At 41.8% G+C, this 27215-nt stretch overlaps 1 protein-coding gene across 2 annotated transcripts; it reads right to left on the bottom strand.

Annotated features, from left to right (window-relative positions):
- Positions 1-4393: 4393 nt before the first annotated feature.
- On the bottom strand, positions 4394-27119 carry col1a1a (collagen, type I, alpha 1a). Of its 2 annotated transcripts, none has more exons than XM_008415004.2 (49): positions 26086-27119; positions 24265-24456; positions 23980-24002; positions 23637-23672; positions 22426-22518; positions 20924-20992; positions 20788-20832; positions 20163-20216; positions 20033-20086; positions 19871-19924; positions 19692-19745; positions 19542-19595; positions 17232-17276; positions 17084-17137; positions 16949-16993; positions 16417-16470; positions 16150-16248; positions 15924-15968; positions 15555-15653; positions 15262-15315; positions 15056-15163; positions 14439-14492; positions 14242-14340; positions 14102-14155; positions 13919-14017; positions 13737-13790; positions 13579-13632; positions 13368-13475; positions 13249-13293; positions 12891-12989; positions 12677-12784; positions 10673-10834; positions 10523-10576; positions 10300-10407; positions 10163-10216; positions 9990-10043; positions 9732-9893; positions 9401-9508; positions 9073-9180; positions 8910-8963; positions 8342-8449; positions 8168-8221; positions 7973-8080; positions 7824-7877; positions 7608-7715; positions 6812-7085; positions 6520-6710; positions 6087-6329; positions 4394-5954 (listed from the first exon to the last, which is right to left on the bottom strand). In XM_008415004.2, exons 1-49 carry the CDS (start codon positions 26153-26155, stop codon positions 5808-5810), a joined length of 4326 nt encoding a protein of 1441 aa, XP_008413226.1. In that variant the 5' UTR covers positions 26156-27119; the 3' UTR covers positions 4394-5807. The 2 variants fall into 2 exon arrangements, with proteins under 2 accessions (XP_008413226.1, XP_008413225.1); XM_008415003.2 differs by having other exon boundaries at positions 26074-27118.
- Positions 27120-27215: the final 96 nt, after the last annotated feature.

The following is a 27215-nucleotide window of genomic DNA, read 5'->3' as shown; positions in this document are numbered from 1 at the left end:
GGGGGGGGGTAGTGAAGTTTCTATGATTTTTTTCTGCCTCTCTCACCACTCACTGTAGGTCTCTCCTGTCCTGTGCTGTGAAACTAGTGAACCAGACTGTACAGCAGTATGTCAGGATGCTCTCGATGGTAGCTCTGTAAAAGTTCACCAGCAGGTATTGAGGGAGGTGGGAGTGCTTCAGCCTCCTAAGAAAGTAGAGTTTCTGCAGTGCCTCTGCACCCATTGCCTCGTACTAGGCAATGGGTGTTGAAGGCCCATGTGAGGTCAGCAGAGATGTGTACTCCAAGGAATTTAAGGTGCTTCGCTCTCTCAATCTCCACTCATTTGATGAGGAGGGCCGTGGTCTCGGTACGGGTGGATCTTCTGAAATCCACAATCATCTCCTTGGTTTTATTTATGTTCAGTTCCAGGTTATTGTTCTTATACCATACTGTCAAGTGCTGGACCTCCTCCCTGTAGGCTGACTCGTTGTTGTTCATAATCAGTCCTACAATGGTGGTGTCATCAGCAAACTTGAAGATGTTATTGGAGGTGTGAATGGGGGAGCAGTCATATGTGAAGAGTGAGTAGAGGAGGGGGCTGAGGACACATCCTTGTGGGGTACCTGTGTTCAAGATGAGAGTTGAGGATGTGGGGTCTCCCATCCTGATGTATTATGGTCTGTTGCTCAGGAAGTCCAATATCCCTAAACATAGTGACCTGCCTAGGCCCAGATCACCCAGTTTTTTTTATCAGGTTTTGTGGAATACCTGTATCAAAAACTAAACTGAAGTCCACAAACAACATCCTCACATATACATTTTTCTGTTCTAGATGAGTGAGGGCTGAGTGGAGAGCTGTGATCCCAGGAACCTCTGTCAACCTATTGGTCCTATAGGCAAATTGACGTTGGTCAAGGTCGGCTGGGATGGCGGATCTGATATGAGGGATAATAAGTCTTTCAAAGCATTTAGAGATGATAGGAGTTAGGGCGACCGGGAAGTGTCATGAAGCGGTGTGGTTTTGGTGAGGATAAGGACGCTGAGATAATGAGTAAGATGAGTTTAATGATAGTTTTGCTCGACGAACAGTCCAAGACAGGCAGCACAGCAGGAGACAAGCAAACATCTAATTGCCGGTAGCAACTGACTTACAGGACGACATGTGAGCATACACCAACCAGGACTTAGCAGTTCCACTGGAGAGTGTTGACAGAGAGCAACAAAACGTTTGACAGCAAATGACAAACTTAGACAAGGACCCGACGAAGAACACAGACAACAGGTGAAACCAAATACACACGGGGTAATCAAGGGAACGAGACACACCTGGGAGGCAATCAACGGGGAAGACGCAGAGACAGGACTCACAGGGAACAGGATCACACAGAAAAAACTCAAAAATAAGCACACAGAAACACGGATCATGACAGGCGGTAGTCGTTTAGGCAGCCCACCGTGTTTTTCTTTGCCACTGGGATGATGGTGAGTGATTTGAGGCAGGTGGGGACTGCAGATTGTTGCAGGGAGAGGTTGAAAATTGTGGTGAACAATCCTGCCAGCTGGTCTGCGCAGACCTTGAGAATACGTCCGGCAACACCATCTGGTCCAGGAGCTTTCCTGATATTTATTCTGCGCAGAGCAGACTGGACCTGGTTTGGGTGGAGCTGAATGGGGGTGTCCTCAACTGCACATGTAGGCTGGCTGGTGGCCTCCGGGTTGGGGTTATTCTTATTGTCAAAACGGTCAAAGAAATGATTCAGTGTGTCGGGGTGGGTTCTGTCTATGGCTCTTGTGGATGTGCCACCGTATACAGTGAGAGTTTTTATTCCTTGCCACATACCTTTGGAGTTATTTTGGTTGAAGTACTCCTGGATGCGCAGTTGGTAATTGCGCTTGGCTCTTATGATGCCCCGTCTCAAGTCAGTTCTTGTTTTGTAGGCCAGTTGGTCCCCGAGTCTGAAGGCAGTGTTCCTAGCTTTGAGCAGGGTCCTTAGCTCTTTGTTGAACCATGGTTTCTGATTGGGCAGCATTTTCACAGTAGTGGTCTTGGTCGCACAATCCACACAAAAGTTGATGTAGTCTAGCACCGCTGATGTGTGTTCATTCAGGTCTGTTCCCTCTGCAAAAACTCCCCAGGGTGAGTGAGCGTCGCTCCTTCACCCTGACGTTCCTTACCTGGCGGGGGGGGGCGGCCGCCGATCTATGTTTTCGCATCCACCTGAATAATGTGTAGTTGCGCCACTGTCTCTAGACCTGCAAAAAGAGAAACAACAAAACAGAGAAACCACAACAACAAACAAAACATATGCATGATCTACCCCAATCTACCCGCCTGCTCCCTGGCAAGCGACTATCATGCTGAGCTGGCACATACCCAAGCACCCAGCCCTAGACACCAGGAGGAAGTAAGCCAGAGGGGGCCTATGGTGATCCAGGAGAGGGGGCAGCACACAACCCAACCTAACAGATAAACATTCACACACAGACACAATCATGTTCCCATCCTCATGCTCACACACAGACATTAATACCCTCTCACTCAAAGTAAACACTCACAAAAATGTCTAGAGTCTAGAGAATCCTGCAGAAGAGGTCCAATCCTGTAAAGCACCCACACACAGCTTCACAAAGCCCCCCTCCAGCTGTCCCTCAACACACACCACACACTGTACTGGCAAGGCAAAGGCGCTGCACAAAACCAACCCAACCCTGTGTGCTACTAGGAATCTAGAGAATCTCTCATGTTATGTTGGGGTGCCTATTTTCTTACTTATTGTTTTATTTACTATTAACTTATTTTTCACCCCTCTACATAGTGATTGTGTCTAAAATTCTAGCACAGAGGTGGGCAACTCCAGGCCTCGAGGGCTGGTGTCCTGCAACTTTTAGATGTGTCTCTACTTCAACACACCTGAGTCAAATAATGACGTCATTAGCAGGACTCTGGAGAACTAGACTGCACTGAGGAGGTGATTCAGCTGTTGGATCCAGGTGTGTTGGACCAAGGAGACATCTAAGAGTTGCAGGACACCAGCCCTCGAGGCCTGGAGTTGCCCACCTCTGTGCTAGAATTTTAGACACAATCACTATGTAGAGAGGCGTTGGTGGAATAGAGAAGATTGAGCACACAAGAAGAAGAAATCTTCCTGTTCGATGCTAAAAGAAGCTCGACGTGTGTGTCTCATCTTTTCTATATCACAGCATCACACGTTGAGGTTAGATCATCTTATACATTAACCTTAGCCACCCAAGGTTGCTGGGTAACAACTACAACATTTAAAAGTGAGATAAAGCTTATACCTGCTACAAGGAGAGTATCTTTGACTTTATAGTAGATGTATAATACGTGTCTTTGTTTATGGGATCTGTGTCTAATATGCTGTCCAGGTCTGTTAACACCTGTGTGCCATGCACACACTTTTTCTAACAGTTAACTTGTTTTTGTTTCCATATAACTTTCATGGTCCATATCATCACATTTCAGTATCAGCCAATGATAACCTGAGTAAATTCCAAAAGGTTGGTTTCTAAAGATGTTTTCATACACTAGAGAAAAGCATTATCCAAACCAACATTGCACCAAATGAATGATACTAATCGTCTTCTAAGCCTGATACTAGTAACCAGATGTGCTACCCTCAAATGGGGTCACATTTGAGCCACATTATGGTCTGCTGAAGAGAAGAAATCATTGTTTAAACATTTACAGCAAGTTACTTAAATCCTTAAGGATGAGGCTATAGAAGCCTCAGGCTATCACATTCGAACCACTGTTTTTTTTTTCTTTTATTCTGAAATTCTGCATTAATTTTAAACAAGACGTAATGGGACACACCATAAAAAGATCTATCTTGTTCTCAACAGTCCAAATGACACTTTCCCCAAAGTGTTGAGGATCATCCAGATGTTTCTGGCAAATATAAGGTCAGCCTTTTTTTATTTGGTCATCTGTGGATTCTGGCAAGGAATTCTTCAATAGATAGCAGATTTTCCTTAGTCTCTTTTTTATTGTGGAATTATGAAGACTGAGCTGCAGTGCCATAGATGTTGTTTCTGGTTCAAATTGGGCCTTCTGGAGGAGTAATCAATGGCCTGTAGGGGGACACCCCTGGGAAGGTTGATCAAAGTTCCTTTTCAAAAAATGTGGTAAATCACAGTTAAGCACTTATATAGCAAGAAATATGTATGTATCCTAGGCTGATTTGGATATATTTTTTCTCTTAATAAATGAGACAATCATTTAACAACTTCTTGTATTCATTTATTTTTGTCAGATAATAAAGCTTGTATGATCTGACCAAAATAGATGTGTCAGAATAGTGAATAGTTTGGAAGCAAATACTTCACTTTTTCAGTTACTTCAGTTTGCATTGTGGTGGCAGTCAGTGAGTCAGTCAGGGAATTAGACAGGATTCAATGTTAGACCACTTAACATGCTTTATTTCAGCATTCAAAATAATTAAAAACATCTCAGTTTATTATACATATACAAAATAGGTACAGATCTGATTTTTCCCCCATGGGTGTGTCCTAACTCACAAACTCTTTCTGATGCCTCTCCATCTGGGTGGTGATTAAAATCTCTGATTTTAATTTGTTGATGAGGAAAGTCACCTGTTCCACAAGAGAACAAGAAAATAAGTACAACAGATTCATGAATGAAGGGATGAAAAGTTGGAGTAGAAGCTGAATAGCAAAAAGAAAAGTTTTACTGCCACCATGATCAGACAGAAGAAGTTTGTCTCCTGGGCACCAAGAATTAAAAGCTGTGGTTTCATTTTTAGCACCAAGAGGGCGCTGCCATGCCAGAATGTTTGTAACACTGCACAACAGTGGACCCAAACTGGATAGCCAACAGACCTCAAAGAAAAAAATAGCACCTTAAGTTTTAGTTCTGCTTCTGTTAAACGTGTCAGTAAACCTCAACTACCCCACAGACCGCCATAATGAAAACAGGCTTCATTTCAAATACTCAGAGTCCTTTTAAAATGCTGGAATTTCTTTCATTTCTGAGGTAGCCATATTATCTTTTTCATAAAATAGGTTTAAACTCATTTTTCTCTGCTGGTGTTTTAATGCAATGGTTCTTAGGAAAAAAAAAAACAAAAACGAGATATCAACCACAAAACAAACAAATCACAACAGCAGTAAGAAGGGGATGTTGGTCTTGCCAAGAGCAGGTGAAGCACAGGAGGTCAGAACAACAAACACAAAGATGACTGTCAGTTTCACCGTTTATTCATCAACACCTGAAACGTGGTACAAACAATTTAATTCTGTCTGTTGTGATTGTCCTTTCATTCCTCAGAGCGCAGAGGTGTATAAAATACAAGTCAGTTTTGTATTTTTGTAAACTCCAGAGAGGCCTGGTTTGGCTAGAATAAGAGGGGAGGTTTTTTTTGTTTTTGTTTTTTTTACACTTTACAGAGGCATATATTATTTTCTTGTTGCCAGTGAAACTAAATGTCTTCTCTACAGGATCCTTGGTGTTGGTGATGGCAAAAAACAAAGGGAAAAAAAGTAAAAAAACAAAACAAACAAAAATAGTGGTCCCAAACACAGCGATGCAGATGCCACCACACCGCCACTGTCTTGTTTTTGTTCAAGTGCAGTTTTAGGCAAAGTAGACCATTGGAAACAAAGGCCAAGTGGAGATGTGTCGATTCAGGAGTGAAGGGTCAGATTTTTCAGGCAAATGACATTGGAAGAATCTTTTGGTGGGGTTTCTTTTTTGGGGAGAGATGACTGCTAGAAAAAATAAAACACACACACACACACACACGCACACACACACACAACAACACTTTCAAGTCCAGATTTCTCTTTTTACAAGAAACAGACAGGTCCAACTTCAAGGCCAAACTCTTGGTCTGGAGCACCAACGTCCATAGGAGCAATATCAATGATGGGGAGGCGAGATGTTTTTGTTGTCTTATAGTCAATGACTGTCTTGCCCCATGTTCCGGTGTGTGACTGTAGGAAAGGAGGGATAGATGATAATTACTTTTAAAATATTAAAATGACTCGCTCAACAATCCCCCTGCATGTTTGACCAGCTGCTTTTCTTATTGAAGAACTAGAAATGAAAAGGAAAGTGTTTCTCACCGTGCATCCATCTTCCAGGACACTGTAGGTGAAACGGCTGTTGCCCTCAGCTCTGACCTCAATCTCGTTGGAGCCCTGGAGGAGGAGGGACTTCTTGAGGTTGCCAGCAGCAGCGTCCATGTAGGCAATGCTGTTCTTGCAATGATAGGTGATGTTCTGGGATGCCTCAGTAGACATGAGACGCAAGAAGGTCAGCTGAATGTTGACATCCTCTGTCAGAGAACCCTCGCTGCCGTAGTTGAACTGGGCAGGAAAGAGGAAAAAGAGTTACTAGTCGGATTTCCAAGAGGAAAGATTGAATTTGGTAAGAGAGGATAGAAAAGAGCTGGTAGGAAAAGTGGAACAGAAGACAAAGTTTGATGGAAGGTTAGGGAAAAAATCCAAATAAAAATTCAGGTTGTGAGGGAGGGACTTTTGGGGCATAAGGTTTCACCTGGAAGCCATCATTCATAGCCTCTCCGAACCAGACGTGCTTCTTCTCCTTGATGTTCTTGCTCATGTACCAGTTCTTCTTGGCAACCTCAGGCTGAGTTGGTGTTATGCAGGTCTCTCCGGTGTCCATGTTGCAGTAGACCTTGATGGCATCCTGAGTGCAGCCCTGGTCAGGGTCAATCCAGTACTCACCTGAACAACAGAAAAAAAGGGTCAGTTCCTATTATTTTTGGAGAAGAACTATAGCTAGCATACATACAAACAATTGTATGCTTTTACAAATATGGACTCACCGCTCTTCCAGTCAGGGTGGCACATCTTGAGATCTCTGCAAGTTCTGGCAGGGTTCTTTCTGGTTCCGTCAGGGCTGCGGATCTGCTCAATCTGTTGACTAAGGCTCTTCAGGGTGCTGTCCACCTCCAGGTCGCGGTCACGGAGAACATTAGCATCATCAGCACGGAACATGCGGAAGGGATCAGGGGCCTTCTCCTGGGTAATGAAACCAATGTCGAATCCACCACCGGGGGCACCAGGAGGTCCTGGGGGTCCTGGAGGTCCAGGAGGACCCTAACAAAGAAAGACAATTTGGTTAGTACATTAGTGATAAATTCTGCTCATCCATCCATTATCTAAAGTGATGGGACGGAGTGTCTATCTCCAGTGGTCATCAAGCGAGAGGCGGGCTACACTCCAGGCGGGTCACCAGTCTGTCACAGGCAACACAGAGACCAACAGGACAAACAACCATGCACACGCACACGCACACACACACGCACACGCGCACACGCACACACACGCACACACACACACGCACACACACACACGCACACACACACACGCACCCACACACACATTCACACCTAAGGAGAATTTAGAGAGATCAATCAACCTAACAGTCATGTTTTTGGACTGTGGGAGGAAACTGGAGTACCTGGAGAAAACCCAGCATGCACAGGGAGAACATGGAGACTCCATGCAGAAAGAACCCAGGTTGGGAAATGAACCAAGGAACTTCAGTGTTACCAACTGTGCCACTGTGCAGCCCACTGGCAAGTGAAAGGAGGAAAATAAATTGATAGGGGGACTTACAGCAGGTCCCATCTCTCCAGAACGTCCACGAGGTCCAGGAGGTCCAGTAGGTCCAGGAAGACCAGACATACCGTCCTTACCTGGAGCACCAGCAGATCCAGCAGGACCCTGCGAAAAGTACAGAGAATAATTAGGAAAACATAATTCTACAAATAAGTAGAGCAAATATTAAAAGGATAATAGTAATAAACTGCTAATAGTTGAATGATAACTTACTCTGGGTCCAGCAGGTCCAGAAGAACCAGCAGGTCCAGCCTCTCCAGAGGCTCCCTAGGAGTTCATAGAAAACAATGTGACTTAGAGGTTGATTCTGTGATTATAGATTATATATTTTAGCATCGAAAAATCAGTATACATGTACATACAGGAGGCCCAGGAGGTCCCTGTTGGCCAGTAAACCCTCTGTGTCCCTTCATGCCTCTCTCTCCAGCCTCTCCAGTTTCTCCCTTGTCTCCACGACCTCCAGCAGGTCCCTGAAAAGATGGATGGAGATAATTAATTAATTTAACTTTTGCTTGTCCTTACATACTTAATTTCTTATTGGAGCAATTGTTCCTTACAGCAGGGCCACGAGGTCCAGCAGGGCCAGCAGGGCCAGCGGGGCCAGCAGAGCCCTGAAACACAGAGACCTCAGTTTAACTTTGAGGTGAATGTGAAGACATGCCACATCTTCATGCACATGTTAAAATGAAAAAATTGAACCAATTGATAAGCATGGCGCAATTTTCACTCACAGTCTCTCCACGGTCACCAGTCTTTCCAGCGGGTCCAACAGGTCCAGGGGCACCAGGGGGTCCAGGGGCACCAGGGGCTCCAGCAGCGCCACTCTCTCCACGGTCTCCCTACAGCACAAACAGAAAATCAGATAATCTGGTTCTTTCTACCAACCAAGATAAAACAAGTGCTCCTCAGGACAGGAGTTATCAAGCATTCTACAGCAACTAGTTCCTCTACTAGAAAGTTGTTCCATTACTTCTGACCCAAAGTCTGAAAATGGGGTTTCAGTTCTGTCTAATTTTGATTCTTTTTACAGTCAAGCAATCTGGTAGGCAGATTGGTCAGAAAAAGGTTCAAAGTCAATGACGCAGTGCAATCAGGTGGGATTTCTCTGGTTTTTATCTAACTAGCATTATATGACAAACTGACTGTATCTCAACCTGCTGTAATTAGGATTAATTTAGGATTTATATAGCTGAATCTGAATTAACCAAATTGACAGGAGTTGAATAACTTGTATAACTGGATATGAACTCAATGACTGTTGTGTACAGCGCAATCATTCAACACATATCATAAACCTACCTTGGGTCCAGGGGCTCCATCGCGTCCAGATGGTCCTTCATTACCAGGGTTTCCCTATGATGCAAACAAAGCAACTCAAATATCAGCAGAACACTAAACTTAAGCATGTGCTAGACCATAAAAAGGCCAAGAACACTCCAGTGACCGGGGGCCTTCATCCCACCTCACGTCCAGGTTCTCCAGGGGCACCAGCAAGACCAGGGGGTCCCATGGGTCCAGGAGGCCCACGCTCACCACCAGGGCCAGCAGGTCCAGGCTTTCCAATTTCTCCCTGTTGAAGACACAATATGTAGACACGTTACCTTTTGTCAACGTATAGATTTTTTACGTCACTAAACAACTCACGTGTAGTTATTAAGGTGTATTTAACTGCCTTTTGGAAGTTGAATAAAAACAGATGCTTAGATTTATTGTTTTAGTTTTGTAAGATAAGGTAAATGGTTTGATTGTCTATGATGGAGGGATGTTGGAATCAAGATCAATCTACTTACTGCAGGCCCAGGGGGACCAGGGAAACCTCTCTCTCCTCTCTGTCCAGGCAGACCAACGATACCACGTGCTCCAGCAATACCTTGGGGTCCTGGCAGACCAGGAGCTCCCTGAAGGTCAAGCAAAAAGAAAAATAGAGGTAAAGGCGGGTAGGCGAGGTAAATGATCAACATCAAGAGTGAACAAATTATTTATGCAGCTAAACATGGCCCATGTTAAGCTGCATAAATAATGCAAATAGTGGAGATTTGATGTTGTTACATTGAGTTATTCATTTTCACCTGAAGGTGATCTTGGTTGTTTTGAAAGCCTGTTACAGAGAAGCTTACTTACAGCAGCACCATCTGCACCAGGGCTTCCCTTCTCTCCAGGAGTTCCTGGGGGTCCAGCAGCACCAATCTCACCAGGGCGACCAGCAGGTCCAGTCTCACCACGGTTTCCTTTGGGTCCCTCCTTGCCAGATGGTCCAGGAGGCCCGGGGGGTCCAGAGTTTCCCTACATATTGGGGATAGGGGTCAATTGTAATGGCTCTGGAAGACCTGGACTTTTCATTATCAGAAACACAAAGTGAAAAAAAAAGTTTAAACCTACAGCAGGACCTGGAGGGCCAACTCTGCCAGCAGCTCCAGGGAAGCCTGTAGCACCCTAAGAAGAAGGACCACCAAACCAGAAGACTGCATCAAACTAGTGCACTTGAACAAGTCAACTAAACTAATGCAAGGCTAAAAAGTAATTTACAGAAGAAGACAAGAGTAATGACTTACAGGAGGTCCAGCTGCTCCACGGGCTCCCTTAGGGCCAGTGTTTCCAACAGGACCCTAAGAAAACACAACACAACCTCAATCAAAATGAGTCTTTGGAAGATAAATAATACAAACCACAAATGAATGCTTCTTCAAACCTGAGGTCCGGGAGCACCAGTTGGTCCGGCAGGGCCTGGAGGTCCAGCATCTCCCTTAGCACCATTATCTCCAGGCTCTCCCTTAGCACCAGGCTGTCCATCAGCACCCTGAGATTGAACGGTGGTGATTTGAAAAATAAAAAAGTTTTTAGAATAGTTTAGTGCAAATTTACAAAGTGGAAAAAAAGAAGAAAACTAAATCAGCCAGTGCAAAAACACTTACAGGAGGTCCTGCAAATCCAGCAGGTCCAGGTGGTCCAGCTTCACCGCGCTCACCCTGTTACAGACGAAGAATTATCAGTCAAGGTTGTGAAAATCCAGTGATTAGTCAGTAGTGGGACAAGATTTTGGGAGACAAGAAGATTTTACTAACAGGGGCTCCGCGGGCTCCAGCAGGGCCGACAAGTCCAGGGGCACCATTCTCTCCCTTGTCACCAGGAGAACCAGCCGGTCCAGGAAGTCCAATTGGTCCAGTCAAGCCACGGGGCCCATCTTTACCAGGTGCACCATCAGCACCCTTAGCTCCTTGGTCACCCTGGATTATTGGATGAAAAGGGTTTATCGGGTATATCAATGCTAAATGTGTAAATGAGTTTGCTGCAAACCACATCACAACAATTTCTATAATAGTGCATTAACCCCAATCAAACTATCATGACCTCCAGCAGATGAAGAGCATAACTTTTGAGATTAATGGCTCAGTTAATGAATCATATCTATTAGGCAGAAAGTGAACCTTGTGTCCTCAAAATTGATGCGCTAGAAGCAGGAAAAATGAACAAATGTGAAGATTTGTTTGAGTGTGACAAGAACTACAGCAGTGTGAGAAAGTATTTGTCCCTTTCTGACTTTGTTTCTTTCTTTAGATGTCTGTCAAACTTTACTGTTTCAAAGCATTAAACAAATTTAAAAAACAGCCAAAGATGACACAAGCAAACACAACATTGCCCTGTGTGAACAAGTGATTGCCCCCTAAACCTAATAACTGGTTGGGCAACCCTCAGCAGCAACAACTGATAGAAAGCTTTTATGATAACTTGACATGAGTCTTTTCCAGCTATGGAGGAATTTTGGCCGACTCTTCTTTGCACAATTGTTCTAAATCTGCTGCAATGGGGGGTTTGAGTACGAATGACTAACGTCATACCACAGCATGGGAGACAAGTAAGTTTAAGGTCAGGACTTTGATTATGAGACTCCAAAGTCTTTATCTGTTTTTTTCAGCCTTTGAGAGTGTTTTGGATCATTGTCCTGCTGCAGAACCCAAGTTGACATTCAAACATTCTCCTTCAGGATGTTTTGGTAGACAACAGTCTGTGATAAATGGAGGCTGCTTCCAGGTCCTGAGGCATCAACACAGTCCCAGATCATCACACTACCTCTACCAAGTTTTACTGTTGATATGAGGTTCTTTTTCTGAATTACGGTGTTATTTTACACCAGATGTATTGGGACACACTCTTTCCAAAGAGTTGAATTTTTGTCTAATCAGACCACAGAATGATTTCTCAAAAGTCTCAGGATTATCAAGATGTTCTGGTAGTGTGTGGATAACAGGTCTGTCTGGAGCACCAAAGCTTTATAAATGTCTTTGTAACCCATTCCAGACTTATAGATCTGAAATATTGTCTTTCTCATTTGTTTCTGAATGTCCTTGGATGTCTGCATGATGTCTAGCTTTTGAAGATCTTCTGGTGTTCTTCAATCAGGTCCTATTTAAGTGACATCTGGATTAAGAGCAGGCGTGGCAGTAACCAGTCCAGGGTGTGGTTAGAGAAAGTGAACTCAGGTATGATAAACAGCATTATGTGCTGACAGAGGGGCAAATACTCTTTTACACAAGTCCATACCGGTTTGGATGTTGTTCTCCTATACTGATAAATCTCCTTTAAAAAAGAATAAACATGCATTTTGTTTACTTGCGTTATCTTTGACTAATATTTGAAATGGTTAGATATTATGAAACATTGAAGTGAGTAAACCATTCAAAAAAGTAGAAATCAGGAAGGGGCAAACACTGTTTCACACCACTGTATTTTGGGGATCCTGGGTTTCAGTGGTCAGCATCTGTCAACATGGTCTAAGGAAGGAATTTCAGTGAACCAGTGAAGGATGTCTGATGCACTTTGGAAACAAAAGCTGACCTATGTGGTCCAAGCAACGTATGAGCTACTGTACCTTCAACTACTGAAGAGAACTTATTACTGGTTTTCAAAGAAATATTTCTCAACACAAACTGCACTGGAAGTTGTGACATATCGGACTACACAGTCAGGACCAGTCTGGTGCCTATGCTGCCTGGTGGACATGTATATGCATGATGAAATGTGATTGCAAATATTGGGAGTTATGGAGAAATACTGTTGTGATCACTCACTCTGTCTCCTCTCAGTCCTGGAAGGCCAGCAGCTCCGCGCTCACCAGGCATTCCCTGCAGTCCCGGAGGACCAGCAGCTCCAGGAGCACCAGGGGCTCCAGGTTCTCCCTTAAGAGGAATGTAGTAAACAACAATGAAGCAACAATGCCTGATATTTTCTTGAACTTGATTTTATTTAAACTTTCAAATTTATTAAGTGATTGCAAATCTATACCTTAGCACCATCATTACCAGGAGAACCGGGGGATCCACGGGTGCCAGCGGGGCCAATGGGGCCGGGGGCACCACGCTCACCGGGGAATCCTCTGTCGCCCTGAGGAGAAAAGTGGTAGAAAGTTAGGTAAGTGTCCAAATTAAATATTGTGGCTCTTCTTGTAGAATTATTCTTTTTGTAGAATAATAACGTATTCTAACTATTGCTACCTTGCGAAAGTAATCTTTTAATAAAACAGTTTTATTTAGAAACTAGTGTAAATCTCTAAAGATGCTCTAACCCCCCCACCCACCAATACAGGATTCTCCTAGGAGTGTATCACCGGTTAAAGAAACAACATTGAGTAAAAGCTGCTTACTCTGGATCCAGCAGGACCTGCAGCTCCTGGCTCACCAGGCAGACCCTAAACAAAAAAGATAGCAATGAGGAGGAAGCACTTTCACTTAGGAAAATGTATTAAAACTAATGCATGTGCACCTGCTCTCCGGGCTTGCCACTCTCACCAACCGCTCCCTGAGGTCCAGGAAGACCCTGGAATCCAGGGGAACCAGAAGGTCCTGCCTCTCCTCTCTCACCAGCAGGACCCTGGGGATGCAGAGAAATACATTGTTGTAATTTTTTTATATTTATTTTATTCATGAAGAATTGGATGTTGGTGCAAAAGGTTGTGCAGAAGTGTGTTACTTACGGCAGGGCCTGGAGGACCTTGAGCACCAACTTCACCATCCTTTCCAGCAGCTCCCTGAAGACAAAGATGACAGATTTTCAAACGGACAGACACAGCCTCTCTGACTGGCCAGAAAGTGTTGTTAAAAATAAAAAATGAGCAAGATATAGGCCTCTTACAGCAGCGCCAGTGGGTCCCATGACTCCTCTCTCACCGGGCTTTCCAGCCTCACCCTAATCACACACAAAAAATAAAAGAAACAACACAGAGAACATAAATTAGTGGAGCAGTCCTCAGAAGTTCAAAATCCATATCAACGAGCGTAACAACAATACGTTTTTTCTTTTTAGACCATACTCACAGCAGCTCCCTTTGGTCCAGGAAATCCCATAACTCCAGGCTGACCTCTTGCTCCAACAGGGCCAGGGGGTCCGGGACGTCCATCTTGTCCAGGGGCTCCCTGTGGAGATGAAATAACTTTACTTTATGGACAAGTTGTAGGTGGTGGTTTGATAAGAATTAACAGTGCAGGACATAAACCTACAGAAGCTCCTATTTTGCCATCAGGTCCAGGGCTGCCAGGGCTGCCGGTCATACCCTACAAAGCAAATGTTGGAAATCAGATGAGATGACAATATGGTGAAAAACTGGTACAGTCATACTTGTACAGAGACTTATCTGTACCTTGGCTCCAGGGAGACCAGGCTCACCAGTACGACCAGGCTCACCGGTGGAACCTTTAGGTCCAACAAGACCAGGAGCACCACGCTCGCCTGGGGCACCCTAGAAGAAAGAATAAAGCAGAGAAAATGTGTTATTGCTACCTGGAATTATTTCAGATATAAAACAGTTTCTTGTTGAGTTCTTCATTGTTTACTTACTTTGGGTCCAGCAGGGCCATCGGAACCAGGGAAACCACGACCACCAGGGCCGCCCTACAGGGAGAATTTAAAACACAAACTTAGTCTGTTATGATTTCATTGTAGACGTGATTAGACAACAGTAAAAAAAACTTGTGTGATTGCTTAGGCTTTATGTTCACCTCTGGTGGAAGCAAAGATGGTAAATGGCCTGTATGTGTAGAGCATTCTATCTCCTCTAGAGGAGCCCAAAGCATTTCACACTACAGTCAGTCGTTCACCCATTCACATGCTCATGGTAGTGAGCTGCTGGATAGTAGCCACAGCTGCTCTACGGCAGTCTGACAGAGACATCAACACCACTGGGCCGTCTGACCAGCACCATCAAGCAAGTCAGGTGAAGTGACTTTGTAGCTGAGACAGCTAGAGAGGAGATTCAAACCGGCAACCCACAGGTTACAGGACGAACTCCTACCTCCTAAATCACCATCGCCTTAAAGAGGCAAATTTTTTCTAAAACAGAAAATTGTGCTTTGTTGGTCCATAGGGTTTTGGTCACCCTATTCTCCTCTTTGACATATTCCAAACTCATCTTAAAATTGTTGTTAAAATAACAAATATTTAGAAGAAATGCATACACGCTCTCCAGGGGCTCCACGGGCACCTGCAGCACCAGGTTCTCCTCTGGATCCTCTTTTGCCCTCCTCACCAGGAGGTCCTGGGGGTCCCTGAACACCTGTAGCACCCTGTGATAAACAAAAAACACAAATTAATTGGAATCAGAGGATAAGTACATGGAGTACAAGCCAAAAATGTTACTCTGTGGATATCTGGGTGAACTTACAGCCTCTCCCTTTGCACCAGGCTCTCCCTTGAATCCTGGGGCACCAACATCACCCTGAAAGACACATTCAAATTGGAAGGACTTTTAGAAAGAAACAACAAATCAGAGTGTTCATTAGGACAACAAATCAGAGTGTTCATTAGGAGAAGTATTTCCTTGATTGTTGTTTTCTTGTGTTTACATTTCAAACACAAACAGAAATTAATGTCAACACGAAGTAACAATATAATTATTTATTTTAGTAGGCACATAAATATATTTAATTTGTTATGTTTATTTACAGCTGTACTTACAGTATTACCCTTGGGTCCAGGGGCACCAGCTGCACCCTGTGGTCCTGGAGGTCCACGTGGTCCAGGGAAACCAGGAGCTCCAGCAACACCAGGGGCACCCTGCAGGGGGCAGCACACAGCCACAAAACACAGTCACATCTGGAAGTTCATGTCATGTCTGGTTTTTTTTCAGCTTGACTGAAACTGTTGGTAAAACAGTAGAGCTACGGGAGCTTTTTAGGTCCCCTTGATAAATGCAAAAAATAATAATTATATATATATATATATATATATATGTAAAATAAGCATGGTTTATAATTAAAAATCCAGACCCTTTTTGCTGCATTTTTGANTGAGAGAGAGAGTTTTTGTTTTTCGAAATACACTTACAGGGCCTCCTTTAGCACCAGGGGCTCCATCAGTTCCAGGGTTTCCCTGAGGAAGAAAAAGAACAAATCCTTTAAAACTATAGTTATAATAAGACAAATTACATTAAAAGTAACTTTTTTGTAAGTTTGTTTTAAACAAACACCAGAAGTTTTATTTTGCCTGAATTAATTTGTACTGTTTAAAACATTTTGATGATTCATTTTTAAACCTAAAGCTTCAAACTTACAGAAGGTCCAGCTGGGCCAGCGGGTCCGGGGTTACCAGGTTCTCCACGAGCTCCAGCAGGGCCCTCGGGTCCACGTGCTCCCTGTGCTCCAACATCACCCTGGGAGACAGAAAACCAAAACAAAGACTTAGTTGGACTTGAAAGCTTTGGTTGAAATCTAAAACATTAACATAAATATGCTTAATTAGGTAGACTCCCAAATGAAACACTAAACTGTTATTAGGAGTGTGAAACTGTGATTTTTCTTTCTTCCTTTTTTTTTTTTACCTTGGGTCCGGGGCCACCTGGGAATCCTGGAGGTCCAGCAGGGCCAGTGGGACCCTGAAAGCAAATAAATGGAAATTCAGACAAAAATAAACTCTTACTTTCAGTTTTCTGTAACCATAGATCACAAAATAAAGCTCCTCTAATTTGGTAGATTTACTCAACACAGTAAGATACAAGCATTAAAGGTCCAGTGTGCAGAATGTAATGCCATCTTGTGGTCAGAAATGCATATTGCAATTAGTCCAGTGCCCCTCCTCCAATTAACTTCAAATTATAGCAAATCATTTGAAGGGACAAACGTGCTTGAAAAATAAGTTTGTCCCTTGTGGATTCATGTTGAAGCATACACAATATAATGCAGAAATCAGCATAGAATGCCTGCATTGTATTGTGTTTGCAAATACAGAATATGTAGCTGTAATGTTAATGTAAATAGTACATTTTCACTAGTGTGGTTCAATATTATTTTCAGAACGTAGTCGTTAAAAAAAAAAAGTACTTCAACTCAACTATCAGAGAATCAAAGACATACCGGAGGTCCAGCAGCACCAGCAGCACCATCGTTACCACGGGCTCCCTGCAGGAGTCAGACAAATAGACAGACATAAATGGTTTGTGTATAACTCAACAAATTATAGCTTAGAATGCACACTATGCATGGACTTACAGCAGCTCCAGATGGACCAGCGCGACCCCTCTCACCAGGCAGACCACGAGGCCCCTAAAGGAATACAATTCAACGTGCATTTAATTGCAGTCAGTCAAAGGTTAAGGTGAAGTCCAGGTAGAATTGGCATAAAGTTTTTTTCACTTGCCATAGCACCAGGAGTTCCATTCTCACCAGGGGCTCCAGCCTCTCCCTAACATGAGGAAAGAGACAGACAGGGGAGAATGTGAAAGGACATCAACAGAACAATCAATCTTAATGCTAAAACAATATGGCAAATAATGTAACTATCACAAGTGAGTGTGCAAGTTAAGCAGAGTGCTAAAGCTAATGGCTGCCTGTTGGATTCTTTAATCTCTTCTTCTGATTTAAACAGTTAGTTTAAATCAGTTTAAACCCTAACCCCTTAGTCACCTTGAGCCAAATTTCAGTTTGTCTTTCTTGGCACATATGTTGAATAACATCTTTAAAGATGGTGCCTGAAAGTTGTGATTCTGCAAACATTAAATTTTCAGATAAAGAAGGTCCACAGTATGACCATGTATTGTCAACTTAGCTAAGAACCAAAGTTTACAGAATGTAAAGATTATTTTACATCCTTATAAAAACATGACTGTCGACCTATTCAGGGTTTACCCCGCCTTTCACCCGTTGACTTCTGAAGATGGGCACCAGCACCCCTCACAACTCCACCAGGGGTAAGTATAACATAGTGGATGGATGGACATAAAAATGCAAAAACTAGAAAGGTAAATTATTAGGCCCAATAATATAATATTATAGAAATAACATATTATTACAATAATAAAAGTGTGAGCCCAATGTGACTGCAGCGAGATGTCCTCCCAACATCTCGCTGCAAGTTTAATTTTCAACATTTTCATTTGCTGGTAGCAAAAGACAAAGACTGACCAAATTGTTATGCAAAAAAGATGTTTGAAAAGTCATATGTTTGTAGGGTCATTTCTACTTTTTTTAAACTCAGATATAACAATCATATTGTAGCACCAATAAGGTGATTTCCAAAGAACTTTTCGTGAACATGAAAATACACCAAGTGACCAAATGAAGGACGGTGCAAAACAGGATGCAACAGGCAAAACGTGTCCTACCATTGGTCCAGGCACAGGCATAGCAGGGGATTTCTCATCAAAATCACACATTTGTAGTTTTCATTGTTTGTGTTTTTTAGTTAGTGTTACTTCATGTAAAATGATCCTACGCTATGTTGTTTTGTCAACAACAGAAAAGTCATATCGAGATTCTTCCTGTGCTCTGAGAGGCACAGCGTGAAGCACCGCTCTGATGCAGCGGTGCAAAGCAGGAGGAGAGGAGCATCACAGGGTGCCAAATGTTTACACAATATCTGCGGTAGGGGCACTAAATTCTGGATATTTAATTCCTGTCAAATTCTATTTCTTTTATGCCTAAAGGATCTGATATATTGGCATTAAAGGGGCAGTATTACATATTTTACAGCCACATAGTGGCATCGTATAGCACAATCAAGTAACTATGATACCTCCAGTTGTTATAAAATGCTACCAAATATCGTTCAAAAGAAATTTGACCTTGTATTTTAATGCCTTGTTACTGAGTCTCCTTCTCTTGAAAAATTCCTGCTCTTTCTGAAACTCCGCCTTCAGGAAGTCATCACAACATGGCTCCTCTGTTAACCCTTTCACAATGTTTTTATCAGCATTGCACTGAGAAGTAGCTCATATAATGACAGATGTGAAGCTTCACAAGGTGTTTGCTAATTGCTGCTGGCTAGTCTAAAGGAGCTGAGTGGGGAAGTCGCTGGGGAGGCAGAAGCTCCAAGGAAGAGCAGCACCTCGAAAACAGAAGGAGCTGTCACTCCATTTGCACCAGCTGAATGGTGCAAATCACCATTCAGCTGGTGATTTGCACAGCTGAATGGTTGCCACGGGAGATTAAAAGATTTCTCAAACATGCATGAAAGAATAAAGCAACACTTTGGGTATATCTTTGATGAGGGAATAACATAAAAACATGATGTAAAGCCCAAAAAGTATATTTTACATAATACTGCCTCTTTAACATTGGTTTTGGTCATTTTTAACATACTGGTATCAGTCTCATAAGTAAAACTTGGCTGATATTAACATCCAGGATTTATGTCTATCTTATTGTTTGTGTTTTGGAGGGGTTGGCCATGTATTTGTTTGGGCATGAGACAGTGATAGTACTGCCTCACATCGTGGTCAGTTATTTTCCTTGTATCAAAGGGAAATATGTTGATAAACATTGTCACAATTATGACAGCAACATTAATGTCACGTATGATAACTCGCCAAAATGTTTCTATCTCCAGTAATCACTCTAGTGTGTTTCCCACTTATGCTACCCATGCATTGCTACAATTCATGTTAACATTTATTGAAATGAAACTTTGGACATCAAGTGAAAAAATGATACAGTGGAAACATTTAGTCACCTTGGGTCCAGCAGGGCCAGTGTCTCCTTTGGCACCATCCAGACCGCTGAATCCCTGAAGGCCAAGAGAGAAACATAAAGATGAAGTTCCTCTTCATGAGATCTTCTCAGCTTTGGATGATTGGGATGATACAAAATGGCTTTAGCTCACTCTGTGACCCTTAATTCCAGGAAGTCCGGGGGTTCCTGGAAAACCACGAGCACCCTGGGGGAAAAAAGTAAAGAAGAAGAGAGACAGTTCAAGTTAAACTCTGCTGTTTAACTTAAACTGTCCCTGTCCACTGTTTTATTTACACATTTACTCAAAAACATGTTTGATCAGTGAAGTACCTGTGGACCAGAAGGTCCCCGCTCACCAGCACGACCAGGTTTGCCAGCCTCACCCTGATGACATACAAAATTAAGATATAATTACAAATCCACTTTATTCACTGCGCTTTGATTCAAAGTGATGTTTCCTCAGGATCTGAAAAATACAAGCTGACCACTTACATCCTCTCCGTTCTTTCCTGGAGGTCCTGCAGGTCCGCGTGGCCCCATGGGACCCTGATTAAAAGACAAAGAGAGTTATGCGGGCTGTGGATGAGTTAGGTGAAAAGGTGTGTGTATTTTCAACACTCACAGGGGCTCCAGCCTCTCCAGGCTCACCAGGATGGCCATTGGGTCCTGGGGGTCCCTGTAGAAGGAGACAGAACCTTAAACATCATCACAAATGAATTGACAATTTTTTTCTTTGATTCTGAATTCTACAAGTTATTAAAAAAATACACTTCTTGTGTAACAAAATAATCCTGAATAACTTCAGTTGCTCTGACACCATAGCCGGTCATGTGTTCTTGTTATTGGTTTCTTGAATTGCTGTCAGAAAGTGATCCATAAGCTTAAAATGACAGAATATTCGGCTTCAAACTGACCATAATTCTGGTGAAGTTAAAACATTACATCTGACAACCCAAATAATTCAAGGGTTAAACTGAATCAATTATTATTATAGAATCCTTTAAGTGAAATACCTAACAAGTATAATCGGGAAACGGTCAACTGAGTATTATAGTATGCTTAAGAACATATATTAAAATTCAAAAATTTCCAGGCTAACCCTAACCCCAGTTTAACATTAAGATTAAACTGAGACTACATGTGTTTTATGGGACAAGTTGTTAAATTTAGAAACAGCTCAATGCAGTCAGGCAATCGGTGTTAACATTATGATCATGTCACTGGAAGGAAGGAAATGATCCACTTACACTTGGACCTGGAGATCCAGTAGGTCCACGGGGTCCCATTGGGCCCTGTTAGTCAAACATGGGCAGAAGTCAGAAACTGCACCATCTTAAATTACAGGAAAATAATAAGACATGTACAAGGGTGAACATGCCCTACCATTGGTCCAGGCACAGGCATAGCAGGGGATTTCTCATCATAACCACCAGACATCTGAGGGGAGAAGTTCTGAAACACAAAAAGAATACAGACATGTCCTTCAAGAGACATTTATCAAGCAATCACATATTACATACATTGAGCAAGGGTTATGTTTAACAGGAACTTTCATAGAGCATTAAAACAACACCAACACCTGCCCTTAATGTAACCCTTTGGTGAGATTCACTTCCTGATATGCAAGCTTTAGTTTAAAAAAATAATGATTTTTTTTGTGCTGTTATTTCATAACAGCCAAATGTAAAAAATAATATAAACCTGGGCAACAGGTTAGCCCAGACTTAGTCATCATTGGGTGTCCATCTGTTAACTTTACTTTTCAAACAAGTCATTAGCCATTAGCTTAGCTCAGTATGATTTTTATATTAAAAGAATGTTGGAGGTTAATAAAAATGAATATGGTAGATGGTATCAGATGCTAAGCATGTCAAAAATTAGCAGACAGAAATCAAGTGGAAAATTATTTTTAAGTTTAAGTAAAAATAATTTTCCATATATATTTCGATATACATAAAAAATTGTTTTGCAAAACCCATCAACTGTGTGAAGCAAATGCAAAGTTAAAAATTGGCTCCAAACAAGTAATGTGTACCAATAGATTTTCTAAGGGAATTAGCATGTTGCAGAAATGTTATATTAGCTGTAGGACATTATCTCAGAATTTTCCATGAAATTCAAAGGTTTGTTCACTTGACATGGCCATTGAGGATCAAATTTTAATTTAAAGTCAGAATGTGAAACTGATGTAGCAATTCACAGATTGCTGTTTATTTGCATTATCTTCTTTGTGTTTCCATGCTTTTTTTTATGCCTTCGTAAAACATTCAGAGCGAACTTTTTACTGTAGTGTGTAAAAGTTTTAAATAAGTAATTATTAATAGTAAACTACTACTACTACTACTACTACTACTACTACTACTACTACTACTACTACTACTAATAATAATAATAATAATAATAATAATAATAATAATGGTTGTAAAAATAGCATTCAAGTATCTTCTCATCCTTTCCTGGCCAGCTACCTTCTCACAGGTGCATCATCCAACCTTTTGACCCAAGATCAACAATAATGAGATTTGAGTCTGCAAATCTTATTAGTTTAATTTTATGTGCAAGCTGATTTTATGATAGACCACAAAACTGAAAATATGCCCAACTTTTACCAAGAAAATTATATTTTCTGCAATTTTAGGCTTGGTTAAATGTTTCTCACAAGAATACCAGACATTTTGAAAACATGGCATCAAGCTCAATTGTATGTAAAGATGATGTAATTGTTGCTGTGGTAAAAACAAATTAGGAATTTATATTCTCTGATATCAGCAGGTTCACTCAAACATTTAATGTGGGCTTGTTCCTCCAACCCTGATTGGCTCTTTACAACCTGAACCCAAACCTAGCCAAATACAGAAATTTACACGAAAAAAATAACAACTTACTCCACCAAGGCCAGGGGGTCCAGGAGGGCCGGGAGGTCCTGGCAGACCAGGCTGACCGTCCAGGCCATCTCTACCAGGAGGACCAGGAGGACCCTAAAAAAGTTAGAGAAATGTCAAACATCGGGGCATGTGTGTCACCTAAACGCCATAATTACAAATACAAGCACAGTTACCTGAAGATTCCATATTGGAAATACTGTTTAGTATTGGATATTAGATTGTACTGTGTAATCTCTTGTCCTTTATAATCACAGAGAACCTCCTAAAATCGGACTTCTCAACACTAATGACCGTAGAACCAGGCACAAAAAGATAAGCTGTGGTCAATGTGACATCAGCATACAGGAAGTGGATACGCTGACTCTGCATGAGAATTCTAAATTTCCACTTAAGTGTGTTGCATATAATCTATTAATGATCCACATCAAAGAGTAATGTATGACAACTTCAGCAAAATATTTAAAGATGTTTTAGATTACACATTATGCTAATTCAGATTAAGCTTCTTTCAGACCCAGCATGACTAGCTGCTTAGCCAGCATAAAGCCAGTCAGGTTGTTAGCTGCATCAAATTGAATAAAATAGACTAATACAATTTGCCTTATGGTTTTAAAAGTCATAATGTTTTATTATGATGCATGACATAAGTTTTGATGAAGTAACAATTGGAAACAAAAAGCAACTTCTTATTCTTAGCATTCTTTAAAAAAATAAGATAAAACTAAAAATTAGGCTTTTTTTTGGCAAAAACAAAAACACCTCATGTACTGATACTTTTGTTAACCCAACTAGTAATGTTTTCATCATGCAGGTAATTTGTTTTCTATCATGTGGTAGAAAACAAATTACCTGCATGTACAATCAGGTACATGCAGGTAAGAATGTGGTAAGAATGTACTCAGCTTTTTAGTTCATGTTTTAGCAGGCATGTCATAAATGTAATGATATTTTACCACTTCTTACATCACAAAAAGAAGCTACAAACACCAAGTGACTAATACTCTTGCTAAATGCTCCCACATTTTTAAAACTTACTTCCTCATCTACTTAAGATACTAAAATGCAAAACATGTAAAAAGTTCTGCTGCTTTGTTGCGTTTAACTCCAGCAAAAACTCACAGGACTCTGGCCACAGTGCCAGAACTTATTCACACTAATAAAATTTAGCTAAACTGGAAGCACATCCACAGAAGAATAAAATGTGAATATACCCGCTCTCCCTTGGGTCCACGGTCTCCCTTGGGTCCCTATACGGAAAATCATCAAAAATAGTCTCAATGTAAAGATAAAGGTATTGATATAATCACATTAACAATCATGTATTGGTTGCTATTGTACTACACATCATTGATCTGTACAAATAATATGAATAGAATGATATGAATATTAATGTTCCTATTATTATTAGTACACCTACTAATCATCTGACTTCAGTCCAGTTTACTTTGGTTCAATAAAATCAGTTCACAACAGAATGATTTTCAAAGCACCTAATAGACTAAACAAATAACTAAAATGCCAACAAGTTCTGAATGTAAAGACATTTTTATTTACCTCAACCTGAGCAGACTGGTAACCTGAAAAGGAGAAACACACAATTTCAAACATATAGAAAAAGAAATTAAAAAATTAAAAAATAAATGATGGATGTGATGCAGAAAATACAAAGATGTAAAGTTAAGCGGGGCGTTAAAGGTACACCATTTTTTTACTTTCATGTTTTGTGCTTTGTTTGTTTTTAATGTATTTTCATATTTATGACTTCTGGAATGATATGATACGAAAATAATAGAATCAAAGTTATGAAAAAGTAACTCAGAGGATATTAAAGCGAAATACCGTCATCAGGGCAGATGGCGCAGCACTCGCCCTGGGGGACTATGGGGTTGAGGCAGTCAGTTGGCTCTTCGCATAGAACCTCATCGCACAACACAGTTCCGCTGTCACACACACAGATTTGACATGGCTCTGGTTTCCACACGTCCCGGTCTGCAAACACCTGACCTTCAAGGGTGCAGCTGGCACCTGTGCCTGAGGGGGCAACAGAGAGAGAGAGGGATGTCAAATAGACATGCGTATGTGGGAGCAACAAAACAGAAAATTTAAAGTAAAAAATATGATTGTGAATGAATATAAAATTACATTAAAATACAAAATGTAAATTAAGTACTCTGGAGATTAATTTTCATGTCTAGATTCCATTAGAATATGCCTGAATTTTCATATAATGGGGCATCTGAGCTGTCAATGCCTTAAATTCTAGTTTTCTCTATCATTTTATGTAAATATTTCTAAAATTTGCAAAATATATATTGTTATTTTGTATAAATTCAATGCTTAGCAGCGGTCCTAACAACGTTCTGTGTGGAACTGAAACAGACCGGGGTTGGGGTGACTCAGAGGACACAGTCTGCCTGCAGATGTAGAGCAAAAATTAAAAACCTTCAATAGAATTTAAATTGTTATCTCCACTGAAAAGCAAGTTAGCGTCCTATCTTAGTGATGGGACTCTGACTTCATAGCACAATGTTAACCCTGAATGCACTTTCTGAGTGAATATAAATATTGTGCCGTGCCAAAGTTCTGAGCTCAGAGGGAGAAAAGCAGCAGTGCTGTAGACTTCTGGTTTGGCAGCAGCTGCTGGAAACTCTGCACATGTGTTTGCAATTAAAGGAAAGCAGACAAAAAGGAGTGGAAAGAAAGTGAAGAAAACGAGGAGGTGGGTGTGAGAGGGGGGTGGACGTGGCAGCCAGATGTTACTGCAGTCACAGAGAGGAGCCTCTGGATGGCGCTGTGAGATCGCTCTTAGTGTCAAAGAACATCTGCCTCAAAAAGACTGCTGAATCCTGTCCAGTTAAAAGGAACATCTGGAAAAACTGAATATCAACTCCATAGCTGCAGTCCCCAGAGTTGATTTGGTTTTCTTTGTCTTGTCAGAAGATTCAGTTTCTTACAGTCCTCCATGATGCCTTTTCAGGATCAAAACAGCTGTAGATTTTTGCAGATGGAAGATGTTTATATCTAGTCAGGCAAGACTAGACCTGTTTCCCACCTCCTGGTTTTCCTTTGGGAATATTCTTATTATGTGGGCTGCAGTTCACCTGTCTGACTTAAAAGCTGGCCTCAGGCTGTGACTAACACTGCTACATCAGTCAGGCTTCAGACAGATTTCACATCTCTGATGCATCTAATGGAGACTGAGCAGCAAATTTAAAGCTGGTCAAAGGAGAGAAATTAAAAAACATTATTTGTGTCTTACAAATATTCAATTTTGAAGGCCCTGTACATGTCATCTGTGCAATGGGGTTTCTTCTTTAAAAAGCAGGGCCTGGAGAAAAGTCTGCAAAAAACTTGCAGCAACTTGCTCTGCATGCATGCTGGGAAAATGGAGGGGAAGAGAGTGCTACACTAGAACAAAGAGAAGGAGAGAGGGAGGCCTTCCTGGGATGCCCAATGGATTACGTACACCCTGTTCTGTCTGTCTCAGAAGACAACAAACTTTCAATGATCTAATGTCTAAATCATTTCGTTTTCTCCTCTTCTCTTCCTAAGATCTCAGCAGCCGTCCAGTCATGAAGACAAAATCCATCCTTTTTTTAAAAAAGGGAGAAAAGCGTTGAGAACCTCCGACAAACTGATGAAACTTACGGTCGTCCTCACCCTGCGCCCTGGCCAGGAGCACCGTGGCGCCGAGCAGCAGCACCAGCCGAAAATCCACAAAGCTGAACATGTCTAGATGCCACCAGACATGTAGACTCTTTGAGGCAAGAGAGGAAAAAAAAGTTGGGGATGTTTTCTCTTTCTGCTACACTCCACTCATACAGGGGTGTTTGGGGTAGGATCCGTGCGTCTGTCCAAAGTCCTCCTGACCCCAGCAGAAAACTCCCTACTGCCTGCACTCATTTTCCAGCAGAGCTTTTATATGGGAGCCCAAAGAACTGGGAGGTACTGGGTCTGGACCGACTAAGGGGGGGACGCACCCTCATTACCCTGCTGCTGCTCACGTTTAGGGAAGACAAGAAAAGACACCTCCTTCAAAGGAAAAAAAAAGACAGAGGGAAAAAACAGCAGGTCCCTCCTTCCATAATTGCAGAGCATGTCTGGGTCTGAGGAAAGGGGGGGCTCTGAGAAAGGGAGAAACTTGAGCCATATCAGCGCTGGAGGGTTGGAGGAGGATTTTCATCTTCAGCAACCGACATTTTATCCAGAGTTCTGTTTGGTTGTGGTCTACTTCTTGATTCCTTCAGATTTCTCACTTTTTTTTTCAGATTGGATTGCCTTGAAGATCCAGAGGTCAAGCCCCTATATGAAAGTGGTTTCCCCTTTGAATGTTTTCCCTCCTTTGAAAATGTAGGAGCTCAGCCTACATTTCAGTTTCTAATCCTTTAAAAATATATCAGGGGAACTTCATTACCTGCATTCACTGTTTATGAAAACCCTCAGGTTCCACCTCTCCACTTATTCATGAAAAAAAGATTTATATGCAGCCTACAAACATATTCTTGCAGTACGTATTTGATGTTCAATGGAAGCATTTCTACCTTATGTTTTGGAGAGTCTTAAAAAATATCCTGCTCTGTTGAGCAACTGGATTTTCAGATTGTAAGCTTTGAGTCAACTTATTTCAGGAACTTGATTTACAGCATGCAGACTACTTTGAAATTACCTGCTGAAATGACAGAGCCTTCAGAGCATTCCATCCATCCATCCATCCATCCATCCATCCATCCATCCATCCATCCATCCATCCATCCATCCATCCATCCATCCATCCATCCATCCATCCATCC

Source organism: Poecilia reticulata, linkage group LG8 (assembly GCF_000633615.1).
Source record: "Poecilia reticulata strain Guanapo linkage group LG8, Guppy_female_1.0+MT, whole genome shotgun sequence".
Classification (NCBI taxonomy): domain Eukaryota; kingdom Metazoa; phylum Chordata; class Actinopteri; order Cyprinodontiformes; family Poeciliidae; genus Poecilia; species Poecilia reticulata.
The sequence above is the reverse complement of the archived record's forward strand: the minus strand, read 5'-3'. Positions and strand labels throughout refer to the sequence as shown.